The sequence below is a fragment of the Abramis brama genome (assembly GCF_963993115.1).
Source record: "Abramis brama genome assembly, chromosome: 1".
Taxonomy (NCBI): Eukaryota; Metazoa; Chordata; class Actinopteri; order Cypriniformes; family Leuciscidae; genus Abramis; species Abramis brama.
This window is the reverse complement of record NC_139963.1, coordinates 48169263-48197194: the sequence shown is the minus strand read 5'-3', so window position 1 is coordinate 48197194 and position 27932 is coordinate 48169263. Positions and strand designations below refer to the sequence as shown.

The window sequence follows — 27932 nt, the reverse complement described above, 5'->3', positions numbered from 1 at the left end:
ACATTAGGAAGAGTTTGGTACACTGAACAGTATACAATGTATATTATAAGTTGGAGTAATTAAAAATCGTGCTTTTTTTCAAAGTCTTGATTTTGTTTTAGAGCTCTAGAAAATGTTTTCATAATTGATTTAAAAAAAAAATAATAATAATAATAATATTTTTAATTTTTCACAAGTAATCAAGAATTTCATCAAATTCCACCAAAAGACTCACATGAATATGACTACATTTACATTTTCTTCACGTCTCATGATCAGTTCCCACTCCCACAATTCAACCATTTTTAGATTAATAAGATGCTATCATATCTGAGATCTTTAGAATTCCAGCTGTTAATTTATCAGTTAGAAAACAAGAGAATTAATATCATCTCATCGTTGCTGATTTATCATGGTACTTAATACATGTGATATGGAAATATTTTTTTTTATAATCTATTTAACATTTACATTATTTTGGCAAATTTACACTCCAAAGGTGGCACAAGAGCGCTTCTGAAGTGGCATGTAGGTACCTTTCTTTACACTAACATTATTGCTGCTCAGAGGTGCCATAAATGCATTTACACAGCAATTCCAATCACTCTTTGATTCTGGTGGCTGAGGTGGGTCTGAGCAGGCACAATTTTGTCTGGCTTTATGCGGCATTACATCTTTACACAGAGTTTTGAGCAGGCACAGAGCAGCCTTAACTCGGCTGTGTAGGATCTGAACTTAGTTAATTGTGTACAGATGCTTTTAGATGTCTCAGTTTTGCGATTGAGCGGACACCTAATCCAAACCCCGGACAGAGCGGCTGAGTGAATGTGGTCTGGACTCTGTGAATGAGTCTCATTGTGTCTGAGATGCTGTAGAAGGACAAAATCCCTGCGCTGTGATCCACATACACTCCTACTCTACTGCTGGACACTACAGGGAGATCAGAGTTTATGTTGTTGTGCCTAAATGAGCATCTCGAAGGAGAAGAGAACAATATCCAGGATTGATCATTACATCCAAATGCACAGTCCAAACTCTGTCCCTTCCTGCTGATGCTCTTATAAGCCCCTGTTATATACACACCTTCACTACCGCTGTACTCGACCTCCCAATAACAGCGTCCACACACACTCTCTGTGCACAACGCCTGAGCGTAATCAAACCGCTCTGGATGATCAGGATAACTGTAGTATGTGTTGGTGTAAGTGATCACTGTGTTGTCCTCAGACAGGTAGAAACATGGATGCACTGTGTTTGGATCCAGAGTGAACTGATGGAAATCTGATGAATACAAACACATAGGCATCTTAATAATAAAGTATGACTTTTAGCATTAACATAACTTTACAGAAGTTATTGGTAGACATATGATAAATAAAGAAGTAGGAGAAAGTTTGTATGCATCACTCATTAGGGGGTATTTTAGAAGCATAGATAAAACCAAACCCAGTTCAATTGCAACTATTGGTTCTGGAGAACTGGTTTGAAATAATTTATATTCACTCCAGATTGGAGTTTACGTGCTTTCGCAATGAACACTGAGCAATATGGGAAGTATGCTATTCAAAATGTAGCTGTAGTCCGAAACTACAGATACCATAGAAACACATCTAAAGCGTTTTTAAACTTGCAGGTTTCATAACATAAGCAGTTAAAGTAGGACTGGAGACATTTGGTGTGATTGACCTGGATGGGAGTGAGGTTTAAAGGGGGCGAGTGAAACGGATGTAGGTCAGTAAGAGCTGCACATGTAAACCTCACTCCCCTGGCCTCGAGAGACGTGCTAGCGACTGACGCTAGTGGCTGCTGTCTTTAGCGTCCTAGCTAGTGTGTCCGCTTCCCATGCCAGAGACCCTAGTTCGAATCCATTTTGGAGCGTGTCGAGTAAGACCGGTTACATTTGGTTATCACTTCAATTAACTGGTTATTGAACACCCCCCTGTTGAGATCATCACGTTTAATTACTATAGAAAAGTCTTTTGAGTGTTTGTGTGTGTTTGCATAGTGTCTCACATTGTAGAAACTCCTCTCTGGTCTGATAGTCAGGAGACTGAATGACCTGGACGGTTTTCACTATGGACACCAAAACACATCTGCAGTTTAATTCTCATATCAAGAGGAAATTCAACCTACATATACTACTTTTTTATATTCAGGTAATGATGGTAAGTTCACTTTTGAGATGTTTCTTTTTTTTTTTTACCTGCTCCAGATATCTTTTCTGTCTCCTCACTGCAGAACTGCTGTAGTTTGTCTCTGAGTTGAGAGACAGATTTCACTACATCATCAAAAAGCAGATGAGAACCACCAGTGATGCCGTCTGTTAATCCAGGAACAGAGACAGACGACATACTCTACAGACACAAACACAAAAACACAAACTCACTGTAATTCCAGAAGTTTGTTAAAAACCTCAGTGTTTGAGAAGATCTCTGTTACCTGGAGGAAACGAACATGATTCTGTGTGTGTGAAAGCTTATTCATTTCAGCGTCTCTCCTCCTCAGATCATCGATCTCCTGCTTCAGTCGCTCCAGTCGTTCTTCAGCTCGACTCACTGCAGATCTTTCCTGATCTCTGATCAGCTGCGTCACCTCAGAGCAACGTCTCTCAATGGAGCGAATGAGCTCAGTGAAGATCCTCTCACTCTCCTCCACTGCCGTCTGTGCAGAGCGCTGTTACACACACATTTATTGAGTAGCTATAATATATAGTGAGTCTTTTACTCACTATACTCACTGGAACACAAAGATGTTTGGTTGAATGTCTAAGCTTGTGCAATACATTCCCAGACTTCTAAAGTTATATGGTTTTGAGTGAAGAACCGCCTGATATTTAAGTCACTATTCACTGAAAAGCTTTCAAGTTGCATCCACTTTTGTTGTATTGAAAAGAGCTTAGAGTGAATAAATCATGACAAGATTTGGTGCTCTTTCTCACCTTATGAGACGTCACAGCCTCTTTCAGCTCCTGAAGATCTTTCTCTCTGTTCTGGATTTTCTGATTCATTTTCTTCTTCATCTCCTCCAAATGTGTCTGTAGGAAACATACAAATTTATAAACCAGAGAAAAAGTTTTCTGGTTTTCTCATGTGGGATGCAACTTCTGTGTTAATGTACTAACAAACCTAACAACTCTATTGTGTTTTAGATTACTTCTTCTGCACAAAAACAGATTGGCTTTCAGAGACGTTAAAGATCAGAGATCAAATTTTGACTTACTGCACATTAAATTATGGGCTAAATTATGTTTGCCCCTGTAACACAGGGTCATAATCAATTTGTTAATCAAGTGACTTAAATGAAATATATGTATTTCCATTTCTTGTGAAACCTACTTTTCCTACATTCTTGTGAACCATTCATCCAATTGGCATGAGATGTATGTAACATGGCAAACCCTGCTGGAAGTTGCTATCAGAAGATGGTTAGACTGGCCATAAAGAGACAGGTCAACAACAATGCTCAGGTAGGCAGTGGCATATAAACTTGCCACTTTTAGTTATCTTTTAGTGCTAGAAAATACTTAGTGTTTATAACATTTTAACCACTATGGAGATTGTCTTGGTTACTGTTGTAATCCATATTCTCTGAAGGAAGGAACGGACACATCAACAGACTGACGTTGTGGGATCTTAATCACCTTCAAGTAGTAACAAAACAAGCCAATGGACATTGGAGAATGAGATTTACATGGCAATTCACTCCCCTGGACAGACAGGTATATAGGCTTGCCAGCAACTCACTCATTCAAGTTTGTGCTTAAGAGCCGACATGTGGGTCCCGTTCATTCAGTGGTGGTACAGGGTGGCAGGCCACGTCTCCATTCCCTCCTTCAATGAAAGAGGGTTACAACAATAGCCAAGACGTTCCCTATCAGTAACATTCAGCGTTATATCGACAGACTGATGTTGTGGGGTCCTTATGGAAAGCGCTACTACTGCTGACCCTTCTCAGCACCCCATGTAAGTCGAACAGACCTCTGTACCTGGTAGGACAGAAGGATAGAACTTTCCAAAGAAGAAGGTCAATCTACCCAGCAGAGGGGAATCTACCCAGGGAAAGACACTGGTTTACCGACAGGAAAACCGTACCGTGGAAGAATACATATATTTGATTACCAAGAGGGAATCACAACATATGTCTAGCCAAGTACAGGGGCTGGTCATGCGTCTTGAGAACTGAGCCTGGTATCAGACGACTCCACTACATCTGACTGCCAAAGGATGCCTGGAAGAAAACTCCATCCAGGGTTCGCCAGTCTGGGAACTCACCTGGAGAGCAAATAGGGTACTCGTACCCTGACTTTGCACAATATCTGTGTGAGCAGGCTCACTGAGGGAAACGCATATTTGCCTAGGCCCTGGGGCCAGGTGTGTCCATACCGAGGGTCCCCTCAGTCAGGGAATAGAACAGTCAGCAATGGGAGGACTCTGAATAGGCAAACAGGTCAAGCCAGCAACCAGAGGCAGCATAAATGCCAGTGTATTCAAGGTCCTGTCCAGGAGGCAGAGGCAGCATGTACGTTGCATACTGCACCACAAACTGTTCTGGAGGCATCCATTGTAACAACGTGCAAGAGGCACCAGCGGAACTACTGATGCACCCATGGAGGGTCAGCGAGGTGGAGGGCTGGGGCTCAACCCAGGAGGCATAGTGTCCCGAAGTAGAGGCAGTGAGTGTGATGTGACTCTTCCATGGTTCCTGCGAGGCTGAAGATGCGTGAGGCATTGAATTCTCGAACCCCAAACTCTTGCACTTTGGCAAAAGAAGAAGGGGATGAGAGTGAGAAAGCATAGTGTCGCTTCGCTCACCATCAAACCACACCTTGTGGGACCCAGAGATTGAGGAATGTTTGGCAGAACAAAGGCCAGAACTCTTTTATGCAAAACAGAAGATTTTTCACTCAGCCCTCCTATAACATCCCCTGAAAAAGGGCAGCTCCCTCCATCTCTGGGTCAGCCATCTCAGAGATATTGTTTTTCCGACTGCTTAGAGGGCTTAGCAGTGGCTGAGACGGGCTGTTTCGCCTACCTGCGGTTAGCTTGACATTGCGGCCTGGATGTTGGCTGCTGCTCGGGCCCAACCTCAGAGGATGTAGACGCCATAGGGGGACGCCCTCAGTGATGGGCAGATGGAGGGGCAGATGGAGAGGCAGTCCTCGGCGGTCTGGTGGCAGCAGCATCCCACTGGGGCAGGGTGTGCTTGATCGCATCTATCTGCTTCCGTACTACTGAAAAAAGTCCTCAACAGTGTCACCAAAAAGGCTGGCCTGGGAGATGGGGGCATTGAGAAAGGTGACTTTTTCGGCTTCCTTTATCTCAGCCATGTTCAGCCAGCGATGGTGTTCCTGGACCAACAAGGCAGACATAATCGGGTCTTGGGCCCACTTTCGTTGCCCTGAGGGTGAGGTCCGTCACCATATGCTGTTCCTGCATTAACACCCCTCAAAATTACCTTTGTGCAGCTCTTTTTGTTCTTTGGCCTGTTGTACTTGCAGGAGGGCCATCGCATGCAAGGTGGAACCAGCCTGTCCAGTGGCACTGTAAGCCTTTCCAGCAAGCACGGCCGAGAACTTTCAGGCCTTGAATTGGAGACACAGGCGATCCAGCCAGGTGGACTGCATTGCACTCTCCACCTGAGAAATCTCCATATCTCCACACACTTGCCATCTCACAAGGCCATAGGAATGTCACGTTCAGCCAAGAACAAAGAAATAAACCAGATCTGGGGCCGTATTCACAAAGAATTTTAAGGCTAAAAGTAGCTCCTAACTGGCGAATTTAGGAGCAACTCCTAAAAATAATGGGCGTGTCACTCGTAACTTTAGGACTCCTAATTTTTTTGACTAAGAGTAATTCATGAAGCATTTTAGCCCTAAAGGTAGTACCTAAGTCTGGGACAGCTTAAAAGAAGTCGAGAGGACTCCTAACTCACTAAGACCTATTCACAAACCGCTTTCTGTGGCATTTCACGTTGCGATGTTTTGAAATGCTTATGCGGCTGCTACAGGAGCTTCCAATCGCGAGGGAACAATTTTGCATTGTAGGCATAACTAGGGATGCAATAACGCCACCAACAACAACCAAAACTAGGCTACTCATTCCATGTAAACTAATTGTAACGTTTCATTGTGAATCAAATTAAAATGTTCTTCTCTTTGAAAACGTAGGCAGAGGCATATGTGACCCTGGACCACAAAACCAGTCTTATGTGTAATTTTATTAAAATTGAGATTTATACATCATCTGAAAGCTGAATACATAATCTTTCCATTGATGTATGGTTTGTTAGGATAGGACAATATTTGGCCGAGATGCAACTATTTGAAAATCTGGAATCTGACGGTGCAGAAAAATCTAAACATTGAGAAAATCTCCTTTAAAGTTGTCCATTTCTATTGGCGATTGTGCTGCATTCACTCACAAAAATCATTTTTTTATATATTTAAGGTGGGAAATTTACAAAATATCTTCTTGGAACATGATCTTTACTTAATATCCTAATGATTTTTGGCATAAAAGAAAAATCGATAATTTTGACCCATACAATGTTTTGTTGGCTATTGCCACAAATATACCCGTGCGACTTAAGACTGGTTTTGTGATCCGGGGTCACATATAGTGACAGATTAATTCAGTAATGTTGCAAAGATATTGCATCAATCCATATGTTTCATTAGGCTACTAGGCTATTTGTTTTGCCTTACTCTTTATTCATTTAGGCTATTTATTCAGTTATTCATCATCTTCCGTCCTTCACACTACTTGTGTAGCGCACGCATTCTCAGACCTGTCACCTGTCACTCATCATCGTAGGGGAGGTGTTTGGAATCATTCCCGCGTTACAATCATCAGCCAATCAAGGCGGTCACTTCAGTCAAGCTCGTGCATGAGTAATGACATCATCCATAGCAACGGAGACTCACTCTTAGTTTATGAGTTGTCATTTTTCTTTACTAAGAGTAGGTCTGAAAGGCATTGTGAATAACTTTTAAGAGAAAACTCCTAGCTAAAATCTTTTAGTGCGATTTAGGAGTACTCCTAGTGGTAAGATAAAATGCTTTGTGAATATGGCCCCTGGACCTTATCTGAGCCACGAAAACTGAAACGTATTGTTAACTTGTTTTTATGTAGTCCAGTGACGTTTAATAAAGAGTTTGTTTGAACATTTGGATGGTTTAGACATCATGAATCTACATAGACAGGCTATTATTGAGAATTAACTGAGTTTTAGATGTTGATGTTTCATTGAATGTTTTATTTGAAGTCACCAGAATTGTGATTAATGGCTCCTTTATTTGAGCTCTTGACCCTTTACTCTTCTTTTAGTTTTTCTCTGGCTGCTTTAACTGTATTTTAATAAAATACATTTGTTATGGTGAGAGAAAATATGATCAGATGTTTCTTGATGATGTCATAATCAGCAAGTGCTGATCTGGGGCCGTATTCACAAAGCATTTCTTCTTACCACTAGGAGTACTCCTAAATCGCACTAAAAGATTTTAGCTAGGAGTTTTCTCTTAAAAGTTATTCACAACGCCTTTCAGACCTACTCTTAGTAAAGAAATATGACAACTCCTAAACTAAGAGTGAGTCTTCGTTGCTATGGATGATGTCATTACTCATGCACGAGCTTGACTGAAGTGACCACCTTGATTGGCTGATGATTGTAACACGGGAATGATTCCAAACACCTCCCCTACGATGATGAGTGACAGGTGACAGGTCTGAGAATGCGTGCGCTACACAAGTAGTGTGAAGGACGTTAGATGATGAATAACTGAATAAATAGCCTAAATGAATAAAGAGTAAGGCAAAACAAATAGCCTAGTAGCCTAATGAAACATATGGATTGATGCAATATCTTTGCAACATTATTGAATTAATCTGTCACTATATGCCTCTGCCTACGTTTGCAAAGAGAAGAACATTTTAATTTGATTCGAACAATAAAATGTTACAATTAGTTTACATGCAATAAGTAGCCTAGTTTTGGTTGTTGTTGGTGGCGTTATTGCATCCCTAGTTATGCATACAATGCAAAACTGTTCCCTCGCGATTGGAAGCTCCTGTAGCCGCCGCATAAGCATTTCAAAACATCGCGACGTGAAATGCCACAAAAAGCGGTTTGTGAATAGGTCTTAGTGAGTTAGGAGTCCTCTCGACTTCTTTTAAGCTGTCCCAGGTTTAGGTGCTACTTTTAGGGCTAAAATACTTCGTGAATTACTCTTAGTCAAAAAAATTAGGAGTCCTAAAGTTACGAGTGACACGCCCATTATTTTTAGGAGTTGCTCCTAAATTCGCCAGTTAGGAGCTACTTTTAGCCTTAAAATTCTTTGTGAATACGGCCCCTGATCAAGTTTATCGAGTATATGGATGGTGTGCATTTCATTTATTTATGTGCTGTTAGTTATAACAACCCAGCTAACAAAAATATGTTCTAAGAACGTTGTGGGAACGTTGATTTGGAATGTTCTAAAAATGTTGAAATGTCCAGTTTGCTTAACGTTGCTGGAATGGTATTTTAATGTTAGAAAAACATTGCTGGAACGTTAGCATAATGTTGCTGGAACGTTATCTTAAGGTTAGCATAACGTTGCTGGAACGTTAGCATAACGTTGCTGGAACGTTAGCATAATGTTGCTGGAACGTTATCTTAAGGTTAGCATAACGTTGCTGTAACGTTAGCATAACGTTACTGTAACGTTAGCATAATGTTGCTGGAACGTTATCTTAAGGTTTGCATAACGTTATCTTAAGGTTAGCATAACATTGCTGGAACATTATCTTAAGGTTTGCATAACGTTACTGGAACATTATCTTAAGGTTAGCGTAACGTTGCTAGAACGTTAGCACAACATTGCTGGAACATTATCTTAAGGTTAGCATAACGTTCATGGAATATTATCTTAAGGTTAGCATAATGTTTATGGAATGTTATCTTAAGGTTTGCATAACGTTGCTGGAACATTATCTTAAGGTTAGCATAACGTTGCTGGAACGTTAGAACAACATTGCTGGAACATTTTTAAGGTTAGCATAACGTTCATGGAATGTTATCTTAAGGTTAGCATAATGTTTATGGAACGTTATATTAAGGTTTGCATAACGTTGCTGGAACGTTATCTTAAGGTTAGCATAATGTTCATGGAACATTATCTTAAGGTTTGCATAACGTTGCTGGAACGTTATATTAAGGTTAGCATAACGTTGCCGGAACGTTAGCACAACATTGCTGGAACATTCATAAAGGTTAGCATAACGTTCATGGAATGTTATCTTAAGGTTAGCATAACATTGCCATAATGTTGCTGGAACATTAGCATAACGTTGCTGGAACATTATCTTAAGGTTAGCATAACGTTGCCAGAACATTAGCACAACATTGCTGGAACATTCTTAAGGTTAGTATAACGTTCATGGAATGTTATCTTAAGGTTAGCATAACATTCATGCAACATTATCTTAAGGTTAGCATAACATTGCAAGAACATTGGCATAACATTGCTGGAACATTAGCATAACATTGCTAGAACATCATCTTAAGGTAAGCATAACGTTCCTGCAACGTTCTTTCCCCCAAAATGTTATTAACAATACAACATTCAAAGAACATTAAAATGTCCACTTTCTTTCAAGTTAAAATGTTATTTTAAGGTATAAAAAAATTCTGCACCATTCGTCCAACTTAATTTTTTTATTAACACAACCATGTGAATTATAAGCACACACTTTTACAGCACATCAAAAAGTAGAAAATTTCATGATTATCATACATTTTAAACGCTACATTATAGCTTAAAAAACAACAACAAATATTTTCATATAAACATTTAAATGAAATGAAAACGGTGTTTAAGAGTTAGTTCACCAAAAAAAAAATTGTCAGTAATCACTCTCCCTCATGTTATTCTAACCCCGTAAGACTGCTGTTCATTTTCAGAACACAAATGAAGATATTTTTGATGAAATCTGAGAGCTGGCTCACTCCTCTACTAAAAGCGACCTGAGATTGAATGCATTGAAAAGCCCTCACACTACTCGTATACTGGGAGAGAGATAAGACAAAAGAGCTGCACGATTCATCTTTAAAAAAATGTGATCTCGATTCAAACGCCCACACGATCTGCTACCATTTCGTCTGTCTATTAAACCTTTGACAAAATCATATCGCAACATTTAAAGCTGTGCTGACTAGGGCTGAAACGATTAGTCGACATTGTCGACAACGTCGACAATAAAAAATTGTCGACAAATATCTTTGTTGTTGAGTAGTCGTTTGATCCCACGTGACCTAATGTAAGGGCCTGCAATATCGTGATTTGACCGCTACGGCGCTGTAGCGCTAGAGTGTAATGCAGCCGTTACAAATGCGGTAGAAGAAAACACAGCGCGAATTATGACGGAGTGCAAACGAATCCGAACCTGATCCGAACTAGCAAGGTGTGTGAAAGTTTCACAAAACTTCAAACCAAGAATATACTGTCGTGTGTAATACATGCAAGGCAAAACTTGCTTTTCACGGGAGCGCAACATGCATGTTAAAGCACTTAAAGAGGAAACACCCCGGCACGAGACGAGCCGGTGAGAGCTGAATGTTCTCCAGCTGGAGTTAAATAACTAGCAGTAAATCTCTTTTTAGAGAATGCAATACTACTAATACTAGCAATAATATTAACAATAATAATATAATTACAGTAATGTGATGATTTATTTTTGCATAGAATAAAGCTTGATCGAGCTTAGGAGTCAGAGCTGTTTTTATTATTGTAACACTATTAGGTATTACAGTCTTATCACTTGCCTGTATTTTGTTCTATATTCATGAAGACTTACACAAGGAGATGTTATGAAGAATATCATGTCAGTTACTTTTTTATTCTGTAAATTAAAAGGTGAATGAGTGTCTCTGTCAGCTCAGCTCAATTGTCATGTCATTTTTTATTCTTATAATAATAATAATTGTTTGCAGTTTAAGTTTTTCTGTAATGCAGCTTATTATTTTTTTTTGTTTAGTTTTTCTATTGAAAGAGAACAGAATATTTAACCAATGCTTAGAGAGCATTTGTGTGTGATTTGAGTTGGACAGAAATCTGAAAACTTAAAGAGAATGACCTGTTTAGTTGCTCAAAGTTCATTAAAACAACCATTTCAAAAGCTGAAGTGATTTTCTTTTTTTATATTAGTTAGAATATGTATAACTCAGTGTTTTAACTAATTGAAAAAGCTGAATAATCGTTCCAAACTTAATGATTAGTCGGCGAAATAATCGACGATTAGTCGATTAATCGTTCTAATAATCGTTAGATTAATCGATTATCAAAATAATCGTTTGTTGCAGCCCTAGTGCTGACCCAGAGTCGTCATGAAACAGCTTCACAAACAATCTTTTCAACCTCATAGTATCATTATTTCTGTGATACAATAGTTCAAATTATCATAGAAGTACTTGGATAAAAGTTTAAATTTCAAATATAAACACTGATGTTTATGATAACGATCAAAATAGAGTAAAGCCCCAATCACACCTAACGCGTTTTTCCGGTTTGAAAAAGCGAGGAGCACAGCACTGCCTCAATCACACAGAACGAGCAGTGAACTGCGTTTTTTTGTTGCTAGGCAAACACTGAAACAGCTGTCCTGTCAGTCAAGTAAACGTCAAATCAGCCTTTTATAAACTCCGTTTATTTTCTGTTAACATTGTGGTAGTTACGATTCGTGAAGTTGTTAAGCTCCTGGTAACCCGCGAGAGCACCACAAGTTTATCCTCCATCATCACATTCTCTGGTGTTCACTACAACGGAAGACCCGCCTCTCCATTCATTCGATTCGAGTTGATTTTATTTTCAACTCCAAAAACATGAGGCGCAGCCGGCGGTTAAACGCGAGGCGCCTGGGGCGCATAAACAGCGCGCAGAACGTGCACTGCCATAGGAAATCAATTGAAAAAAGGCGCCTCTCACTTCCAAAAATGCGTTAGGTGTGATTGGCCCCTTAAAATAACGCATTTATCGATCATATTGTTTCGCCACAAGATGGGGACAAGTGCCTGTTACAAAATGTATTTGTTATCGAATCATTTATTAAAGAGAATGTAGTACTAACTGTATGATGCTTCTGAAATAAGTCAGAAAGATGTGATGAATTGTTTTTGTAAATATGACTTATCTTATACATCATTTAGCCTATACAGTCTGTATTTAAGTGTATGATTTAACATTTTCTGATGGTCTAGTGTTAAAAAATAAAATAAAAAATCGCAATATCGAATTGCAATTCTTAAAAAAAATCGTAATACCAGCAGTATCAGCACCCAAGTATCGTGATAGTATCGAATCGGGAGATAGTTGTATCGTCCCGGCCCTAGAGTTCACTAGAGCAGCGAGAAGATGACGCATATGGGTCTCGATGTAGTGCGGAACTTTTGTGAACTCACTCAGAGGCCCACACATAAGAAAATTAATACATTTTTGCACACAAAAATTATTGTCATCACTTGATGAACTTGAGGTTGAGCCAGTCACTTGGACTATTTTAACAATGTCTTTACTAACTTTCTGGGCAGAAAAGGCAGAATGAAATTGCCTAGAAGACTATGGAGGAGTGAGCCAGCTCTCATATTTCATCAAAAATATCTTAATTTGTGTTCTGAAGATTAACGGAAGTCTTAAAGGATAATTCCGGTATTTAGCACTTTAAGACTCTTTTCTGGTTTGTTTTGGATGAACTAGAGCGGTGGACGATGGGTCCTGTCTCGACTCTTGACTCGTTTAGAGTCGCCTTTGACGGCTTCAGAGTCGCTGGCTACCGGCATGCACAAACATGTCCTTAAAACAACCCTTAACGTTCGTTGTCAAAACTGTGCAACTCACCGAGTGGTTAGTGGTGTTCATTGATGTTCCAAAACAAGTAGCGTAGCGAAATACATTTTCTGTCGTGTTTTATTTGGCATTTTGTAAAATCCCATTGATTTCTGTTGGAGGACTCATTGCTCGTTGATATTACTGCGCTTCAGACTCAAATATCGAGCGGTTGTGAGGTATCTGAAAAAATAGTTCCACTATAGCAAATAACACGGATTGAAATCATACATTGTGCTAATATATTTGTTTTTAATCATCAACGAACACCACTAACCAGTCGGTGAGTTGCAGTTTTGAAAACGAACGTTAAGGGTTGTTTTAAGGACATGTTAGTGTATGCCTGTAGCCAGCCACTCTGAAGCGGTCAAAGGCGACTCTAAACGAGTCAAGAGTCGAGACAGGACCCATCGTCCACCACTCTAGTTCATCCAAAACAAACCAGAAAATAGACTCAAAGTGCTAAATACCGGAATTATCCTTTAAAGGATTAGTTCACCCTAAAATGAAAATTTCCTACTAATTTACTCACCCCAATGCCATCCAAGATATCCATGTTTTTCTTTCCTCAGTGGGTGAGAAATTATGTTTTTTGAGGAAAACATTTCTGGATTTTTCTTCTAACAATGTACTTCATTGGTTACCATCGTTTTTAAGTCCAAATTAATGCAGTTTCAAAAGTCTTTGAAGTGTTTAAACGGGCTGTACGCGATCACAGCTAAAGAAGAGGTTGTTATCTAGCGAAAAGATAGGTAATTTTTTTAAAAATATATAATTTAAAGACTTTTTACCTTCAATAGTTCAGATTGAGCTGATCAACAAATGGACAGGGAACTACGTCATCACGTTGAAAGGTCACAACGGCACCGGCAGAAGTACCGCCCCACTGTTTACAATGCGACCGTACGTAGGAGGATAGTTCAAATAGTATTGTTTGCTATTATATATATAGTAATAGTATTCAGTGAATATGAATAGTAAATGAATAACATTCTGATGAATATGAATAGTAGCTCAAATAGTATTGCCGGCGCGACCTTTCAACGTGATGACGTAGTTCCCTGTCCGTTTGATGATCAGCTCAATCCGAACTATTGAAGGTAAAAAGTCTATTAATTATTAAAAAAATTTAAAATGACCTATCGTTTCGCTAGATAACAACCTCTTCTTCAGCTGTGATCGCGTACAGCCCGTTTAAACACTTCAAAGACTTTTGAAACTGCATTGATTTTTTGCTTAAAAACGATGGTCACCAATGAAGTCTGTTGTTAGAAGAAAAATCCAGAAATGTTTTCCTCAAAAAACATAATTTCTCTCCCACTGAGGAAAGAAAGACATGGATATCTTGGATGGCATTGGGGTGAGTAAATTATTCGGAAATTTTCATTTTGGGGTGAACTAATCCTTTAAGGGGTTGGAACAACATTAGGGTGTATAAATTACTGACAGAATATACATTTTTGGGTGAACTAACCCTTAAATATAAGTAGTGTGGGGGTGCCAAACTAGCACTGTGGTCCAGTCTCTTCGTGCTGTGGTCCAGTCTCTTCATGCCCCATCTGGAAAGTGAACAGATTGACTGATGTTACTAATGGTGATTTATTATTTCATAAACATTTAATAATAACAGTGTGACTACTCCATAAATGTTAACCCTTAAGTTATTTAGGCTGTGCTTTGAGTACTATAAATATTAAACCACACAAGATTAAAATGTAGTTTACAAATGTTATACAATGGAAAGGTTCAATAACACATTGTAAAGGATTAGCTACACCTGAAAATGAAAACTTCTATCAATGAGGGGAAAAGTAAGATAATGTGCATCAAAATTCTTTACCTGCTAAACTTTTCTAATTTGTACTAATTTGCCATACTATGGAAGTAGGAATATAATACTTTCAATTGTATGACAATAGCAGCATTGAGAAATGTCTTCTGAAGCTATTATAATAAAATTATAAAAATCTATAAACCAGGGCTTGGCATTAACCCTGGTCTTGTAAGTTATTTGTCCTTTGGACAAATAAATCGTTCATTCACTTGTAAAAAAAAGAAAAAGAAAAAAAAGCAGCTTGTCCAGGAATATATATTTTTTTAAGTAACTTAAGGTTATTAATCGGTGTGTAACGTTAACAGTCAAGTTAACGTTACGTTACCTGCGAATTAAGCGGTTGCGTGACATTCATGTTAATACTAATGTTAGGCATAAATGGCATTATAAAACCCCAATTTGCCCTCCAGGTGGGCATTCCGTCACGTGAAAACTATGAATTAACCGTCCAGTGAATATTTTTAAGTTAATTACTTTTAAGATAATTTATAGTTTACTTCCATTCACATTGAAAAATTGCCAGCAAAACCTTTACAAAACCTCTAATCAACACATAAGATTAAAAGCCTAAACTTTACAGCTAAAGTCTAATCAACCTAACCTTACCTAAAGTAACGTTAACTTAAGTTAGTTAACGTTAGCCTAAAAGTTGAGATGCTAACTGACTTTTCCCGAAGACGCACTATACCATTTCTATAAAGTAAATATTCAACGGAAGCGTGTCATTTACATGAAAGAATGTGTCAGAAACATTTGTATGTACTATTTGTGTAATTTTGGTGACTAAACTTACCTGAAATTAGCGAAGACAACAGTGAGAGACGGAGCTGCTGCTTGTCGTCACTTGAGCTTCTCGTCAGTTGAGCTTCCCGCCCGTTTCTATAGCAACTCCAGTTCAAATCTGGTTCAAATGCAACTCGAGTGCGCGCGCCAATTAAAAGACGTAGAAGTCTCGCGTCATTTACATAAAAGAAGAATTGATGGAGGGAATTATTTGATAATCAGATAAAATATCCTGAAATGTGAGGTTAACATTTAAGTGTATAGGCTAGTGGCCATCACCAAACTGTAAACGGAATGAGTATATGAAGCATGAGTGTAAAACAATGTACAATTTATATAATAGGTTATAATAGGCTATAATATAATGTAAAATATAATAGCCTATTATATTACATAGCTTTATAAATGGTAAACGTGGTGTTGAAATAAAATTGCAAAAACATTTATTGAAAACTAAACATGATATAAGGCATGAATATATTTTGTGAAATACCGGTATACACAATATGTAGGCTAGACATTTACAGATGTAACATGAGGAACAATTTAAAAGATTTATGTTCAATGTATTTTGAAATAATATATTTTCAAAATGTATTTCAATATATTTAACAGTGCTTCACATATGTGAATAGCATATCTATCTATACATCTATAAATTATGGGAAGGTCTGTCTGTCTGTCTGTTAACAACATTTTCAAACTTGACAGGTTTTTTGCTACGGGCACAAGTAAGTGCAGTGTAAAGTTTGACATAGTTTGGATTAGAAATGTAAAAGATATTGTTAAATATATGGGTAAAAGAAGGTAATTGTTTAAAAATAAACATTCTGGCATAAACACTCTGTCAGCTACACTGTTTACTTCTGAATATTGTTTTTTATTCACAGCTTTTCTCAGAGTTCACTGTGTAGCCTGCCTGAATCGTGTAGTTAAATTTTCCTTGGTGCTTTCTTCCATGCATAAATAAAAATGTCACTGAACCTTTGCTGTGTAATTGTAACAATCAGCACTCAAACACACCTAAACAACAATTATTAAAAACACACACAAAAACTGATTTTGCACGGGCACTTTGCCATCATTTGTAGTAGCTATTCACACACTGTTTGCTCAAGCGTAGCGTTTTCTCTGAGTTCACTGTGTAGCCTGCTCCCTGAATCATCACGCTTACTCATTAGTGGATGTTCTGAATCTGTAAGTCAGCTATGCTGTTTACTTATGAATATTATATTTCATTCTGGTGTGCTTAACGTTATCACTACTGTGTAATAGTAGCTTATGCTATTCACCAACTAAACATATCCTATTCAATGCGTTCACAATTCTCTTTCACGGGCATCATTTGTAGTAGCCTTTTCACAAACTGTTTTTACTCAAGCGTAGCGTTTTCTCAGACTTCACTGTGTAGTCTGCTCCCTGCATTGTGTAGTTCAATTTTCCACATGTTTTATGTCATTATTTCAGGATCAGTATTTGCTTTCTACCATACACAAATAAAAATGTCACTGAACTTTTGCTGTGTAATTGTAACAAGGAGCACTCAAACACACCAAAACAACAATTACTAAAAAAACTGATTTTGCACAGGCATTTTGCACTAGTTAATATTAATTTATTAATAGGCTATATAGTGCTGGTTTATTGGGGTGATGTTATAAACTACTGTGATGTTTAAAATGATTATATGGATATAGTCATTATACAAATCTAGTGATTGTAAACTAATGTTAAGAAGCGCACATTTGTTAACGAGTGTACTTAACATTGAGAATGTTCAGCAAACAACATGTTCCCAGAACGTTTTATGATAGCCTAAATATAACATTCAGAAAATCAACGTTATGAGAACTTTCATCCATCACAACATAACGTCATAAAGACGTTTCAAGAACCTTGTTCTAAGAACATTTTCTATCAACGTTATGAGAACGTTCATCCATCACAACATAACGTCATAAAGACGTTCCAAGAACCTTGTTCTAAGAACGTTTTCTATCAACGTTATGAGAACGTTCATCCATCACAACATAACGTCATAAAGACGTTCCAAGAACCTTGTTCTAAGAACGTTTTCTATCAACTTTATGAGAACGTTCATCAATCACAACATAACATCATAAAGACGTTCCAAGAACCTTGTTCTAAGAACATTTTCTATCAACGTTATGAGAACTTTCATTAATCACAACATAATGTCATAAAGACGTTCCAAGAACCTTGTTCTAAGAACGTTTTCTATCAACGTTATGAGAACTTTCATCAATCACAAATAATATCATAAAGACGTTCCAAGAACCTTGTTCTAAGAACATTTTCTATCAACGTTATGAGAACTTTCATTAATCACAACATAATGTCATAAAGACGTTCCAAGAACCTTGTTCTAAGAACATTTTCTATCAACGTTATGAGAACTTTCATTAATCACAACATAATGTCATAAAGACGTTCCAAGAACCTTGTTCTAAGAACATTTTCTATCAACGTTATGAGAACTTTCATTAATCACAACATAATGTCATAAAGACGTTCCAAGAACCTTGTTCTAAGAACATTTTCTATCAACGTTATGAGAACTTTCATCAATCACAACATAATGTCATAAAGACGTTCCAAGAACCTTGTTCTAAGAACGTTTTCTATCAACGTTATGAGAACTTTCATCAATCACAAATAATATCATAAAGACGTTCCAAGAACCTTGTTCTAAGAAAGTTTTCTATCAACGTTATGAGAACTTTCATCAATCACAAATAATATCATAAAGACGTTCCAAGAACCTTGTTCTAAGAACGTTTTCTATCAATGTTATGAGAACGTTCATCCATCACAACATAACATCATAAAGACGTTCCAAGAACCTTGTTCTAAGAACGTTTTCAATCAACGTTATGAGAACTTTCATCAATCACAAATAACGTCATAAAGACGTTCCAAGAACCTTGTTCTAAGAACGTTTCAATCAACGTTATGAGAACTTTCATCAATCACAAATAATATCATAAAGACGTTCCAAAAACCTTGTTCTAAGAACATTTTCTATCAACGTTATGAGAACTTTCATCCATCACAACATAACGTCATAAAGACGTTCCAATAACCTTGTTCTAAGAACATTTTCTATCAACGTTATGAGAACTTTCATCCAGCACAAATAACGTCATAAAGACGTTCCAAGAACCTTGTTCTAAGAATGTTTTCTATCAACTTTATGAGAACGTTCATCAATCACAACATAACATCATAAAGACGTTCCAAGAACCTTGTTCTAAGAACATTTTCTATCAACGTTATGAGAACTTTCATTAATCACAACATAACATCATAAAGACGTTCCAAGAACCTTGTTCTAAGAACGTTTTCTATCAACGTTATGAGAACTTTCATCAATCACAAATTAATAATATAAAGACGTTCCAAGTACCTTGTTCTAAGAACGTTTTCTATCAACGTTATGAGAACTTTCATCAATCACAAATTAATAATATAAAGACGTTCCAAGTACCTTGTTCTAAGAACGTTTTCTATCAACGTTATGAGAACTTTCATCAATCACAAATAATATCATAAAGACGTTCCAAGAACCTTGTTCTAAGAACGTTTTCTATCAATGTTATGAGAACGTTCATCCATCACAAATAATATCATAAAGACGTTCCAAGAACCTTGTTCTAAGAACGTTTTCTATCAATGTTATGAGAACGTTCATCCATCACAACATAACGTCATAAAGACGTTCCAAGAACCTTGTTCTAAGAACGTTTTCTATCAACGTTATGAGAACTTTCATCAATCACAAATAACGTCATAAAGACGTTCCAAGAACATTGTTCTAAGAACGTTTTCTATCAACGTTATGAGAACGTTCATCCATCACAAATAATATCATAAAGACGTTCCAAAAACCTTGTTCTAAGAACGTTTTCTATCAACGTTATGAGAACGTTCATCAATCACAAATAACGTCATAAAGACGTTCCAAGAACCTTGTTCTAAGAACGTTTTCTATCAACGTTATGAGAACTTTCATCCATCACAACATAACGTCATAAAGACATTCCAAGAACCTTGTTCTAAGAACATTTTCTATCAACGTTATGAGAACGTTCATCCATCACAACATAACGTCATAAAGACGTTCCAAGAACCTTGTTCTAAGAACATTTTCTATCAACGTTATGAGAACATTCATCCATCACAACATAACGTCATAAAGACGTTCCAATAACCTTGTTCTAAGAACGTTTTCTATCAACGTTATGAGAACTTTCATCCAGCACAAATAACGTCATAAAGACGTTCCAAGAACCTTGTTCTAAGAACGTTTTCTATCAAATTTATGAGAACGTTCATCAATCACAACATAACATCATAAAGACGTTCCAAGAACCTTGTTCTAAGAACGTTTTCTATCAACGTTATGAGAACTTTCATCAATCACAAATAATATCATAAAGACGTTCCAAGAACCTTGTTCTAAGAACGTTTTCTATCAATGTTATGAGAACGTTCATCCATCACAACATAACATCATAAAGACGTTCCAAGAACCTTGTTCTAAGAACGTTTTCTATCAACGTTATGAGAACCTTCATCCATCACAACATAACGTCATAAATATGTTCCAAGAAACTTGTTCTAAGAACGTTTTCAATCAACGTTATGAGAACTTTCATCCATCACAACCTAACGTCATAAAGACGTTCCAAGAACCTTGTTCTAAGAATATTTTGTATCAACGTTATGAGAACATTCATCAATCACAACATAACATCATAAAGACGTTCCAAGAACCTTGTTCTAAGAACGTTTTCTATCAACGTTATGAGAACGTTCATCAATCACAAATAACGTCATAAAGACGTTCCAAGAACCTTGTTCTAAGAACGTTTTCTATCAACGTTATAAGAACGTTCATCCATCACAACATAACATCATAAAGACGTTCCAAGAACCTTGTTCTAAGAACGTTTTCTATCAACGTTATGAGAACTTTCATCAATCACAAATAACGTCATAAAGACGTTCCAAGAACCTTGTTCTAAGAATGTTTTCTATCAACGTTATGAGAACATTCATCAATCACAACATAACATCATAAAGACATTCCAAGAACCTTGTTCTAAGAACGTTTTCTATCAACGTTATGAGAACTTTCATCAATCACAACATAACATCATAAAGACATTCCAAGAACCTTGTTCTAAGAACGTTTTCTATCAACGTTATGAGAACTTTCATCAATCACAAATAATATCATAAAGACGTTCCAAGAACCTTGTTCTAAGAACGTTTTCTATCAGTGTTATGAGAACGTTCATCCATCACAACATAACGTCATAAAGACGTTCCAAGAACCTTGTTCTAAGAACATTTTTTATTAACGTTATGAGAACGTTCATCCATCACAACATAACGTCATAAAGACGTTCCAAGAACCTTGTTCTAAGAACGTTTTCTATCAACGTTATGAGAACTTTCATCAATCACAAATAACATCATAAAGACGTTCCAAGAACCTTGTTCCAAGAACGTTTTCTATCAACGTTATGATAACGTTCATCAATCACAACATAACATCATAAAGACGTTCCAAGAACCTTGTTCTAAGAACGTTTTCTATCAACGTTATGAGAACTTTCATCAATCACAAATATTGTCATAAAGACTTTCCAAGAACCTTGTTCTAAGAACGTTTTCTATCAACGTTATGAGAACGTTCATCAATCACAAATAACATCATAAAGACGTTCCAAGAACCTTGTTCTAAGAACGTTTTCTATCAACGTTATGAGAACGTTCATCCATCACAACATAACATCATAAAGACGTTCCAAGAACCTTGTTCTAAGAACGTTTTCTATCAACGTTATGAGAATGTTCATCAATCACAACATAACATCATAAAGACGTTCCAAGAACCTTGTTCTAAGAACGTTTTCTATCAACGTTATGAGAACGTTCATCAATCACAAATAACGTCATGAAGACGTTCCAAGAACCTTGTTCTAAGAACGTTTTCCATCAACGTTATGAGAACCGTTCATCAATCACAAATAACGTAAAAAAAACGTTCCAAGAACCTTGTTCTAAGAACGTTTTCCATCAACGTTATGAGAACCGTTCATCAATCACAAATAACGTCAAAAAAACGTTCCAAGAACCTTGGTCTAAGAACGTTTTCTATCAACGTTATGAGAACGTTCATCCATCACAACATAACGTCATAAAGACGTTCCAAGAACCTTGTTCTAAGAACGTTTTATATCAACGTTATGAGAACGTTCATCAATCACAAATAACGTCATAAAGACGTTCCAAGAACCTTGTTCTAAGAACGTTTTATATCAACGTTATGAGAACGTTCATCAATCACAAATAACGTCATAAAGACGTTCCAAGGACCTTGTTCTAAGAACGTTTTCTATCAACGTTATGAGAATGTTCATCAATCACAAATAACGTCATAAAGACGTTCCAAGAACCTTGTTCTAAGAACGTTTTCTATCAACGTTATGAGAACGTTCATCAATCAAAAATAACGTCATAAAGACGTTCCAAGAACCTTGTTCTAAGAACGTTTTTTTCTCAACGTTACAAGAACGTTAATAACGTTGTATGAACGTTCCGAAAACATTATTTTAATCACGTTTTGTACTAACATTTACACAACTTTTAAAGAACGTTAGTGAAAGTTCTGGGAACGTTCCCTGTTAGCTGGGAATCTTGTGACACTATATCATGCTATCCAGCAGTGCAGAATAAATAAAATAAAAAAATGTTTTCTGAAAATTTGACAAACGAAAAGCTTCATGCCGCAATGCATGCTGGGAGTCATGGATGAGATTTGTACTATGGTGGCACCCAGCATGCATTGCGGCATGAAGCTTTTTGTTTGTCACCATTGTTGAGATTCATGTGCTGATTCTTGATGTCTGTTTGATACCATAGTCTGTAAGGTTCAGTATGAACTGTGCATTTAAAAATTAATTTTAAGTTAATTACAATATGCTAAACTTTTATGCATTACACTCATCTTTCAAATATTAAACTCTTGCTGAGCTTAACAATCTTACATGTCCATGATGATAATATTGTCATCTGTGCATATTTTTCTCATGATTATTTCTCATGAGTATTTTATGGGATACCATATAAAATATACCTATAATTTTTTTCATAGACACAAACTGCCCTCCACCCAGTACTATTCTATCCAGAGTTAGATTTTAACACACATTGTGTGCTAAAATCTACACAACATGTGTCAAAATGCTATCTACACAGTCACATGTGTTGTTTTTTGACACATCTCTTTTTGCAGTGTACCTGTTTCTCTGTCCTCGCTGCTGCAATTGATACAGTGTCATGGTTTTTGTGTTCATCCACCAAACACAGCATACAGATACACCGCTGGTCAGTACGACAGTAAATCTCCAGCATTTTACCATGTCGAGGGCAGATCATCTCCTGCAGTCGTCCAGTGGCGTCCATCAGATTGTGTCCTTTACCTCTGAAGAGACTCTCATGCTGTTCAAGGTGAATTTGACAGTAAGAGCTTCGACACTCCAGACACGACTTCACTGCTTTCTGTTTATTTCCAGTGCAGGAGTCGCACTGCACATCTCCAGATCCAGTGTTAGGATGACGGCGAGGAGGAACAGGAGGAAGAACAGGAGCAGCAGCTTGGAGACTCGTCATCTTGAGTTTCTCCACCATTTCAGCGATCACCACATTCTTACCTAAAACTGGTCTTGGCGTGTAGGTTTTCCTACACTGAGGGCAGCTGTAGATTCTGTTCCGATCCTCCAGATTCCAGCAATCTGTGATGCAGTCCATGCAGTAACTGTGTCCACAGGGAATCGTCACTGGATCCTTCAGGAGATCCAGACACACTGAACAGCAGAACTGATACTGATCCACTGAAATATTGGCATCTGCCATTTCACCGTATGAACACGCAGACAGAGAGACGATACGCACTGAGCTTGACAGTCCAGTACCTTCTTTGATTATATACTTAAACAGGTTTTTCTGCAGGGCGTGACTTACAGTAACTTGTTCATTTCCGTGTTTTTTTTATTTTTTATGACTAAGCTGTTTTGGATGCCACAGTTGTGTAAGCTGAAAAATGCAGAAATACCTTGAACTGAATATGATTGAACTCTTTGTATTATTTCTGTCCTTTAATAGTACTAGCATCAGTGCCCCCCAAAAATACAAATCATGTTACATCACAATATCATAACTGGATCATGTTTGAGACTGCAGCAAATGTGAGAGAGACTCACTGATGTCCAATAGATTGACTCAATACAGGTTTTAAAGGACAGTATGCTTGAACACAAATAATACAAATATCAACATAGCATTCTCATACTGAAGGTTTAAAAATTATATATAGAATACAGAAGCTAGCAAAGTGACAGATCCAACACATTTATTTACAAAATAAATTATGATTGAATTTTTAAAAAGATTAAACTTTTCCAGCACAAACAATAACTATGTGGGGAAAATAGTAAGTGATAAACTTCCAATTTTCAGTTGGGGTTTAGGAATGTAGTTGGATGAGATCTGAAAAGAATGTAGGGAGGGCACAAAATGTTCCAGTAGGACGTACACATACTGTAATGTGTTACAGTGCCAGGCATTTTTTTCATTGACCTTATTTCCGGAAATATTTTACAACAGGGATTTAAGAAAAAAAAGTATTCTCTAAAGAACTATATGCCATGAAGGATATGAAAACATGGTAATAAAAAAAGTCTGACATAGCCAGACATATTTTAGGTTAATTGCAACATATGCATCAAACACACATGTAGTAAACACCTTTGACACCTAGCTGTGGAAACTTTTTAATAATATTTATAAAGGAAACCCAATTCGTTTCATGAGATCCATAGCCAATAGCGCATTCTGACGGTGAATCCAAAAATCTGAGCTGGAATGAAGACAACACGTCTGTCTTGGTTTTCTTTAGCTATTTATTGATAAATCTTTTGGATTGTCAAGTCAAGTCAAGTCAAGTGTATTTATATAGCGCTTTTCACAATACAGATTGCATCAAAGCAGCTTCACAGCATTAAACCAAAATAACACAACAAGGTTGTTTCTAGTGTAAATTTATTGATTGATAAAATTAAATTAATTGTCAGGTAAAGGGATAATTAAGATATAAATAGCTTTCAAATTCATTAACACAACGCTAAAATCAGATATGGAAGTTACTTTTGACAGTCATTGGCAAAAATGTCATCAAATCTTTTGTTTCATCTAATTCCAACCAAAGAATTCAATTACATTTTTTTTTGGCATTCCAACAAGGTACGAGTTTCTACTCATACATTACAAACATTATATGATTCATTTGCTATCCTGTTATCATATCTGAGATATCAGCTGTTTATTAATTAATTAGAAAAGAAGTGACTATCATCGTCTATCATCAACGTGGTGCTTATACATGTGATATGGCAGTGTTAGTTACAATGTTAGACGACACAGTTTCAATGTTGTGTCATTTTGAACTCCAATCCCAGCATAGAGCAACTGAGTGAATGTGGTCTGGACTCTGTGGATGAGACTCATTGTATCCGAAACACTAAAAAATGACAAAATCCCTTGAAATCTAAATCTAAATTTCATTTGCATCTAAATCATGAAGTATGACAGTCATCATTGATCAAAAAAATTATAACCTTGCCATACTTCAATACTTCAACTTTGTTTTATTGATTTTGAACAAGAAATATAAAATCACTCCCAAAAACATAAGTCTGTATTGCCATGGTGCAATTTTAGCTATCCTAGGAGCTCACAAAGATTAATTAATTTAATTAATTTACTCATGTTTTTGAACAATTAAGTCATCTAGTTATCTAATTAATTTATCTAGTCTGTGTTTGTGTGTGTTTTCATAGTTACTCACACTGTAGAATCTCCTCTCTGGTCTGATATTCAGGAGACTGAATGACCTGGATGGTTTTCACTACGAACACCAAAACACATTTGCAGTTTAATTCTCATGTCAAGAGCAAATTAGTCCTATTTATATTTAAAGCGTTAGTTCACTCAAAAAGTAAATTGTGTCACTAATTACTCACCCTCATGTCGTTCAAAACCCTCTCTCCACTGACAGCTACACAACCTTTCACTTTCAAGGCCCAGAAAGGTAGTAAAAACATCATTAAAGTAACCCATGTGACACTAGTGGTTTAACCTAAATTTTATGAGGTGACGCAACTTCTTGTTGCAAAAAAATATTATTTACCACTTTATTTACAAAAATACTGATCTGAAACGCACATTCACATTAGCATCACAGCGAATGCGTGTTGTGTTGACGCGAGAGCAGATGTTGTGTGAACCCTCTTTAGATAATATTATTTTGAATATTACTTTAATTATTTGCCCCTCACGGACGACTGCTGTCACATATAACAAAACACCAATAAAATCCAGGCCTGGCCTCTCTAGATCTCCACTGTCGTCGCTCCTCCTTTTATGCTTCCGCTCCTCCATGAGAGATACAAGACCGGTGCGTCTCACAGGTGTCGCTCATTATTAATCACGTCATCGGCCTCGCACCGTTCTCCCACGGCCCCCAGCCTTGTCCTGCTCGCCACAATTACGTTTTTATTTGTGTTCCGAATATGAACGTGAACGTAAGTCTTACGGTTTGGAACGACATGAGGGCAAGTAATTAAAGGAGAACTCCGGTCAATTTTAACATTGAGCTAATTTTTTTGGTAAATTTGGAGTGCTGTCAGTACAGAGAACAATGACAAAAATCGGTGTTGCCTACACCATGTTATCCTCTTTTTAAAATTTGCACCCTGTTGACTTCAAAGGGGCAAGTTTTAAACCTGCTTTTAGCCTCTTAACATCCTTGATGTGTCATTACAAGTGCACAGGTCATGTGAGTGATTCTTTTAGAGTTAACACGGGTGAATCTAACTGCAGTAGATGTGAAAGATCTGAAGCTCAGGCTCTACTCTTCAATGCAATGGTGACCCACGAAACACACCATACAGAAACACTTTAAACCCCAACAGAACATTAAACACTACCAGATCTCTCAGGATCTCAGCATCTTCACTTATTACAATCCAGACTTTATTTCTTTCATACTAGCGTTCTTATTGAGAATTAACAGAGGTTTAGAAGTTGAAGCTTTATTGAAAAGAATAAAGTTTGATGTCACCATGATGGAGATCAGTGTTTGCTTTAGTTGGGCTCTTGACCTTTTAGTGTGTAACTTAAGTTTTTCTCTGGCTGCTTTAACTGTGTGTCTTTGATGCATATTAGTTATGGTAGGAATCCAAAAGAAACTCAGATCAGATGATGTTGGTCACTTTTTAATTATAATAGTCATCATGTAGTGTCCTGCTTTATTAATACCACCTGAAGTGAAATATCTGATTAAGTCGTTAAACATTAGTATTAATTTTTGCATGCCAAAACTGCTGTGATCCTCAGATTTTATGAAGTCATTAAACAGAAAATGTTTTGACAGGATCATATCGACTCACTCAGACATCAAGAATCAGTGTATGAATCGCAACAATGGTGACAATGAAAAAAAATCTGAACTACTATAAAGTCACAAAAAGGCTTTGTTGGTTGTCACCATTGTTGAGAATCATATGTTGATTCTTGATGTGTCTATACTACTTAAAAAAATGAACCAGCTCAAAACTTTTTCTGTACTATATATATATATATATATATATATATAATTTTTTTCCAGATTGTTATAATACTGATGCCACAATATTTCAAGGGTTATGTGAAAAATTACAACATTGATTAGACTTTGTATAAAGCTAAACTCCATCTACATATTATGTAATCTAAGCTAATATATTTATAGTTTTGACTGTCATATCAGAGAAGCAGGTCATAATATGATGACATCATCAAAGAATGACCAAGATCATCTTGTGGAAATTGCAGTAATTTGCAAGAGACAACTTCTCACTTTGAGCACACGAATGCGTGTGTCGTTTATTTTACAAGGTAAACAAAACCACAGATGAATGGCGCTGAACAGCGTCCCGCGTCATCACGCCTTCCCAACATCTTAAAGGGACCGCGATCCCTGAACAGTTATGCAGAAAAACAGTGTACAGAACTACACTTAATAACAAAGGTGAATTATATCTTTCACATTCACTACACACGTCCCCCCAGAATTCACCATAACAGAAAAACCAAACAGTCAACGTGGAGGTGGGCGTATCAACCGGCCACAACGACTACGCTGTACCGAAGGTCGAGGAGACTCCAATGCAGCTGGTGTAACGTCATTACACGGGTGAGGGGCATGGAGTGTGGGAGGCTTGAGTGGGATGGGAGCACAAGGTGGGGGCAGAGCAGGAGGCCGTCCGCGTCGTGGGGGCTGGGCCAGGTCAATGGGCCTGGCCACGTCCAAATGAGCCGGTTTAAGGCGGTCGATGGAGAGTCGCT

The 27932-nt window shown here is 37.2% G+C and overlaps 1 protein-coding gene across 1 annotated transcript; it reads right to left on the bottom strand.

Moving 5' to 3' along the window:
* Window positions 1-190: 190 nt before the first annotated feature.
* LOC311078921 (tripartite motif-containing protein 16-like) lies at window positions 191-23484 on the bottom strand. Its single transcript, XM_084107974.1, has 7 exons — window positions 22788-23484; window positions 2918-3013; window positions 2419-2652; window positions 2183-2333; window positions 1993-2052; window positions 266-1260; window positions 191-224 (listed from the first exon to the last, which is right to left on the bottom strand). The coding sequence occupies exons 1-6, from the start codon at window positions 23400-23402 to the stop codon at window positions 719-721; spliced, it is 1698 nt and encodes a 565-aa protein (XP_083964100.1). The 5' UTR covers window positions 23403-23484; the 3' UTR covers window positions 191-224; window positions 266-718.
* Between the last annotated feature and the right edge of the window lie 4448 nt (window positions 23485-27932).

Excerpts from the sequence above, each read along its gene's own strand:
- LOC311078921 (XM_084107974.1), bottom strand. The coding sequence starts at position 23,402 with ATGGCAGATGCCAATATTTCAGTGGATCAGTATCAGTTCTGCTGTTCA. Across the intron at positions 3,014-22,787 it reads CAGCGAGGACAGAGAAACAG|ACACATTTGGAGGAGATGAA; the intron begins GTACACTGCAAA and ends TGTTTCCTACAG. Across the intron at positions 1,261-1,992 it reads CAGAGAGGAGTTTCTACAAT|ATTTCCATCAGTTCACTCTG; the intron begins GTGAGACACTAT and ends TGTATTCATCAG.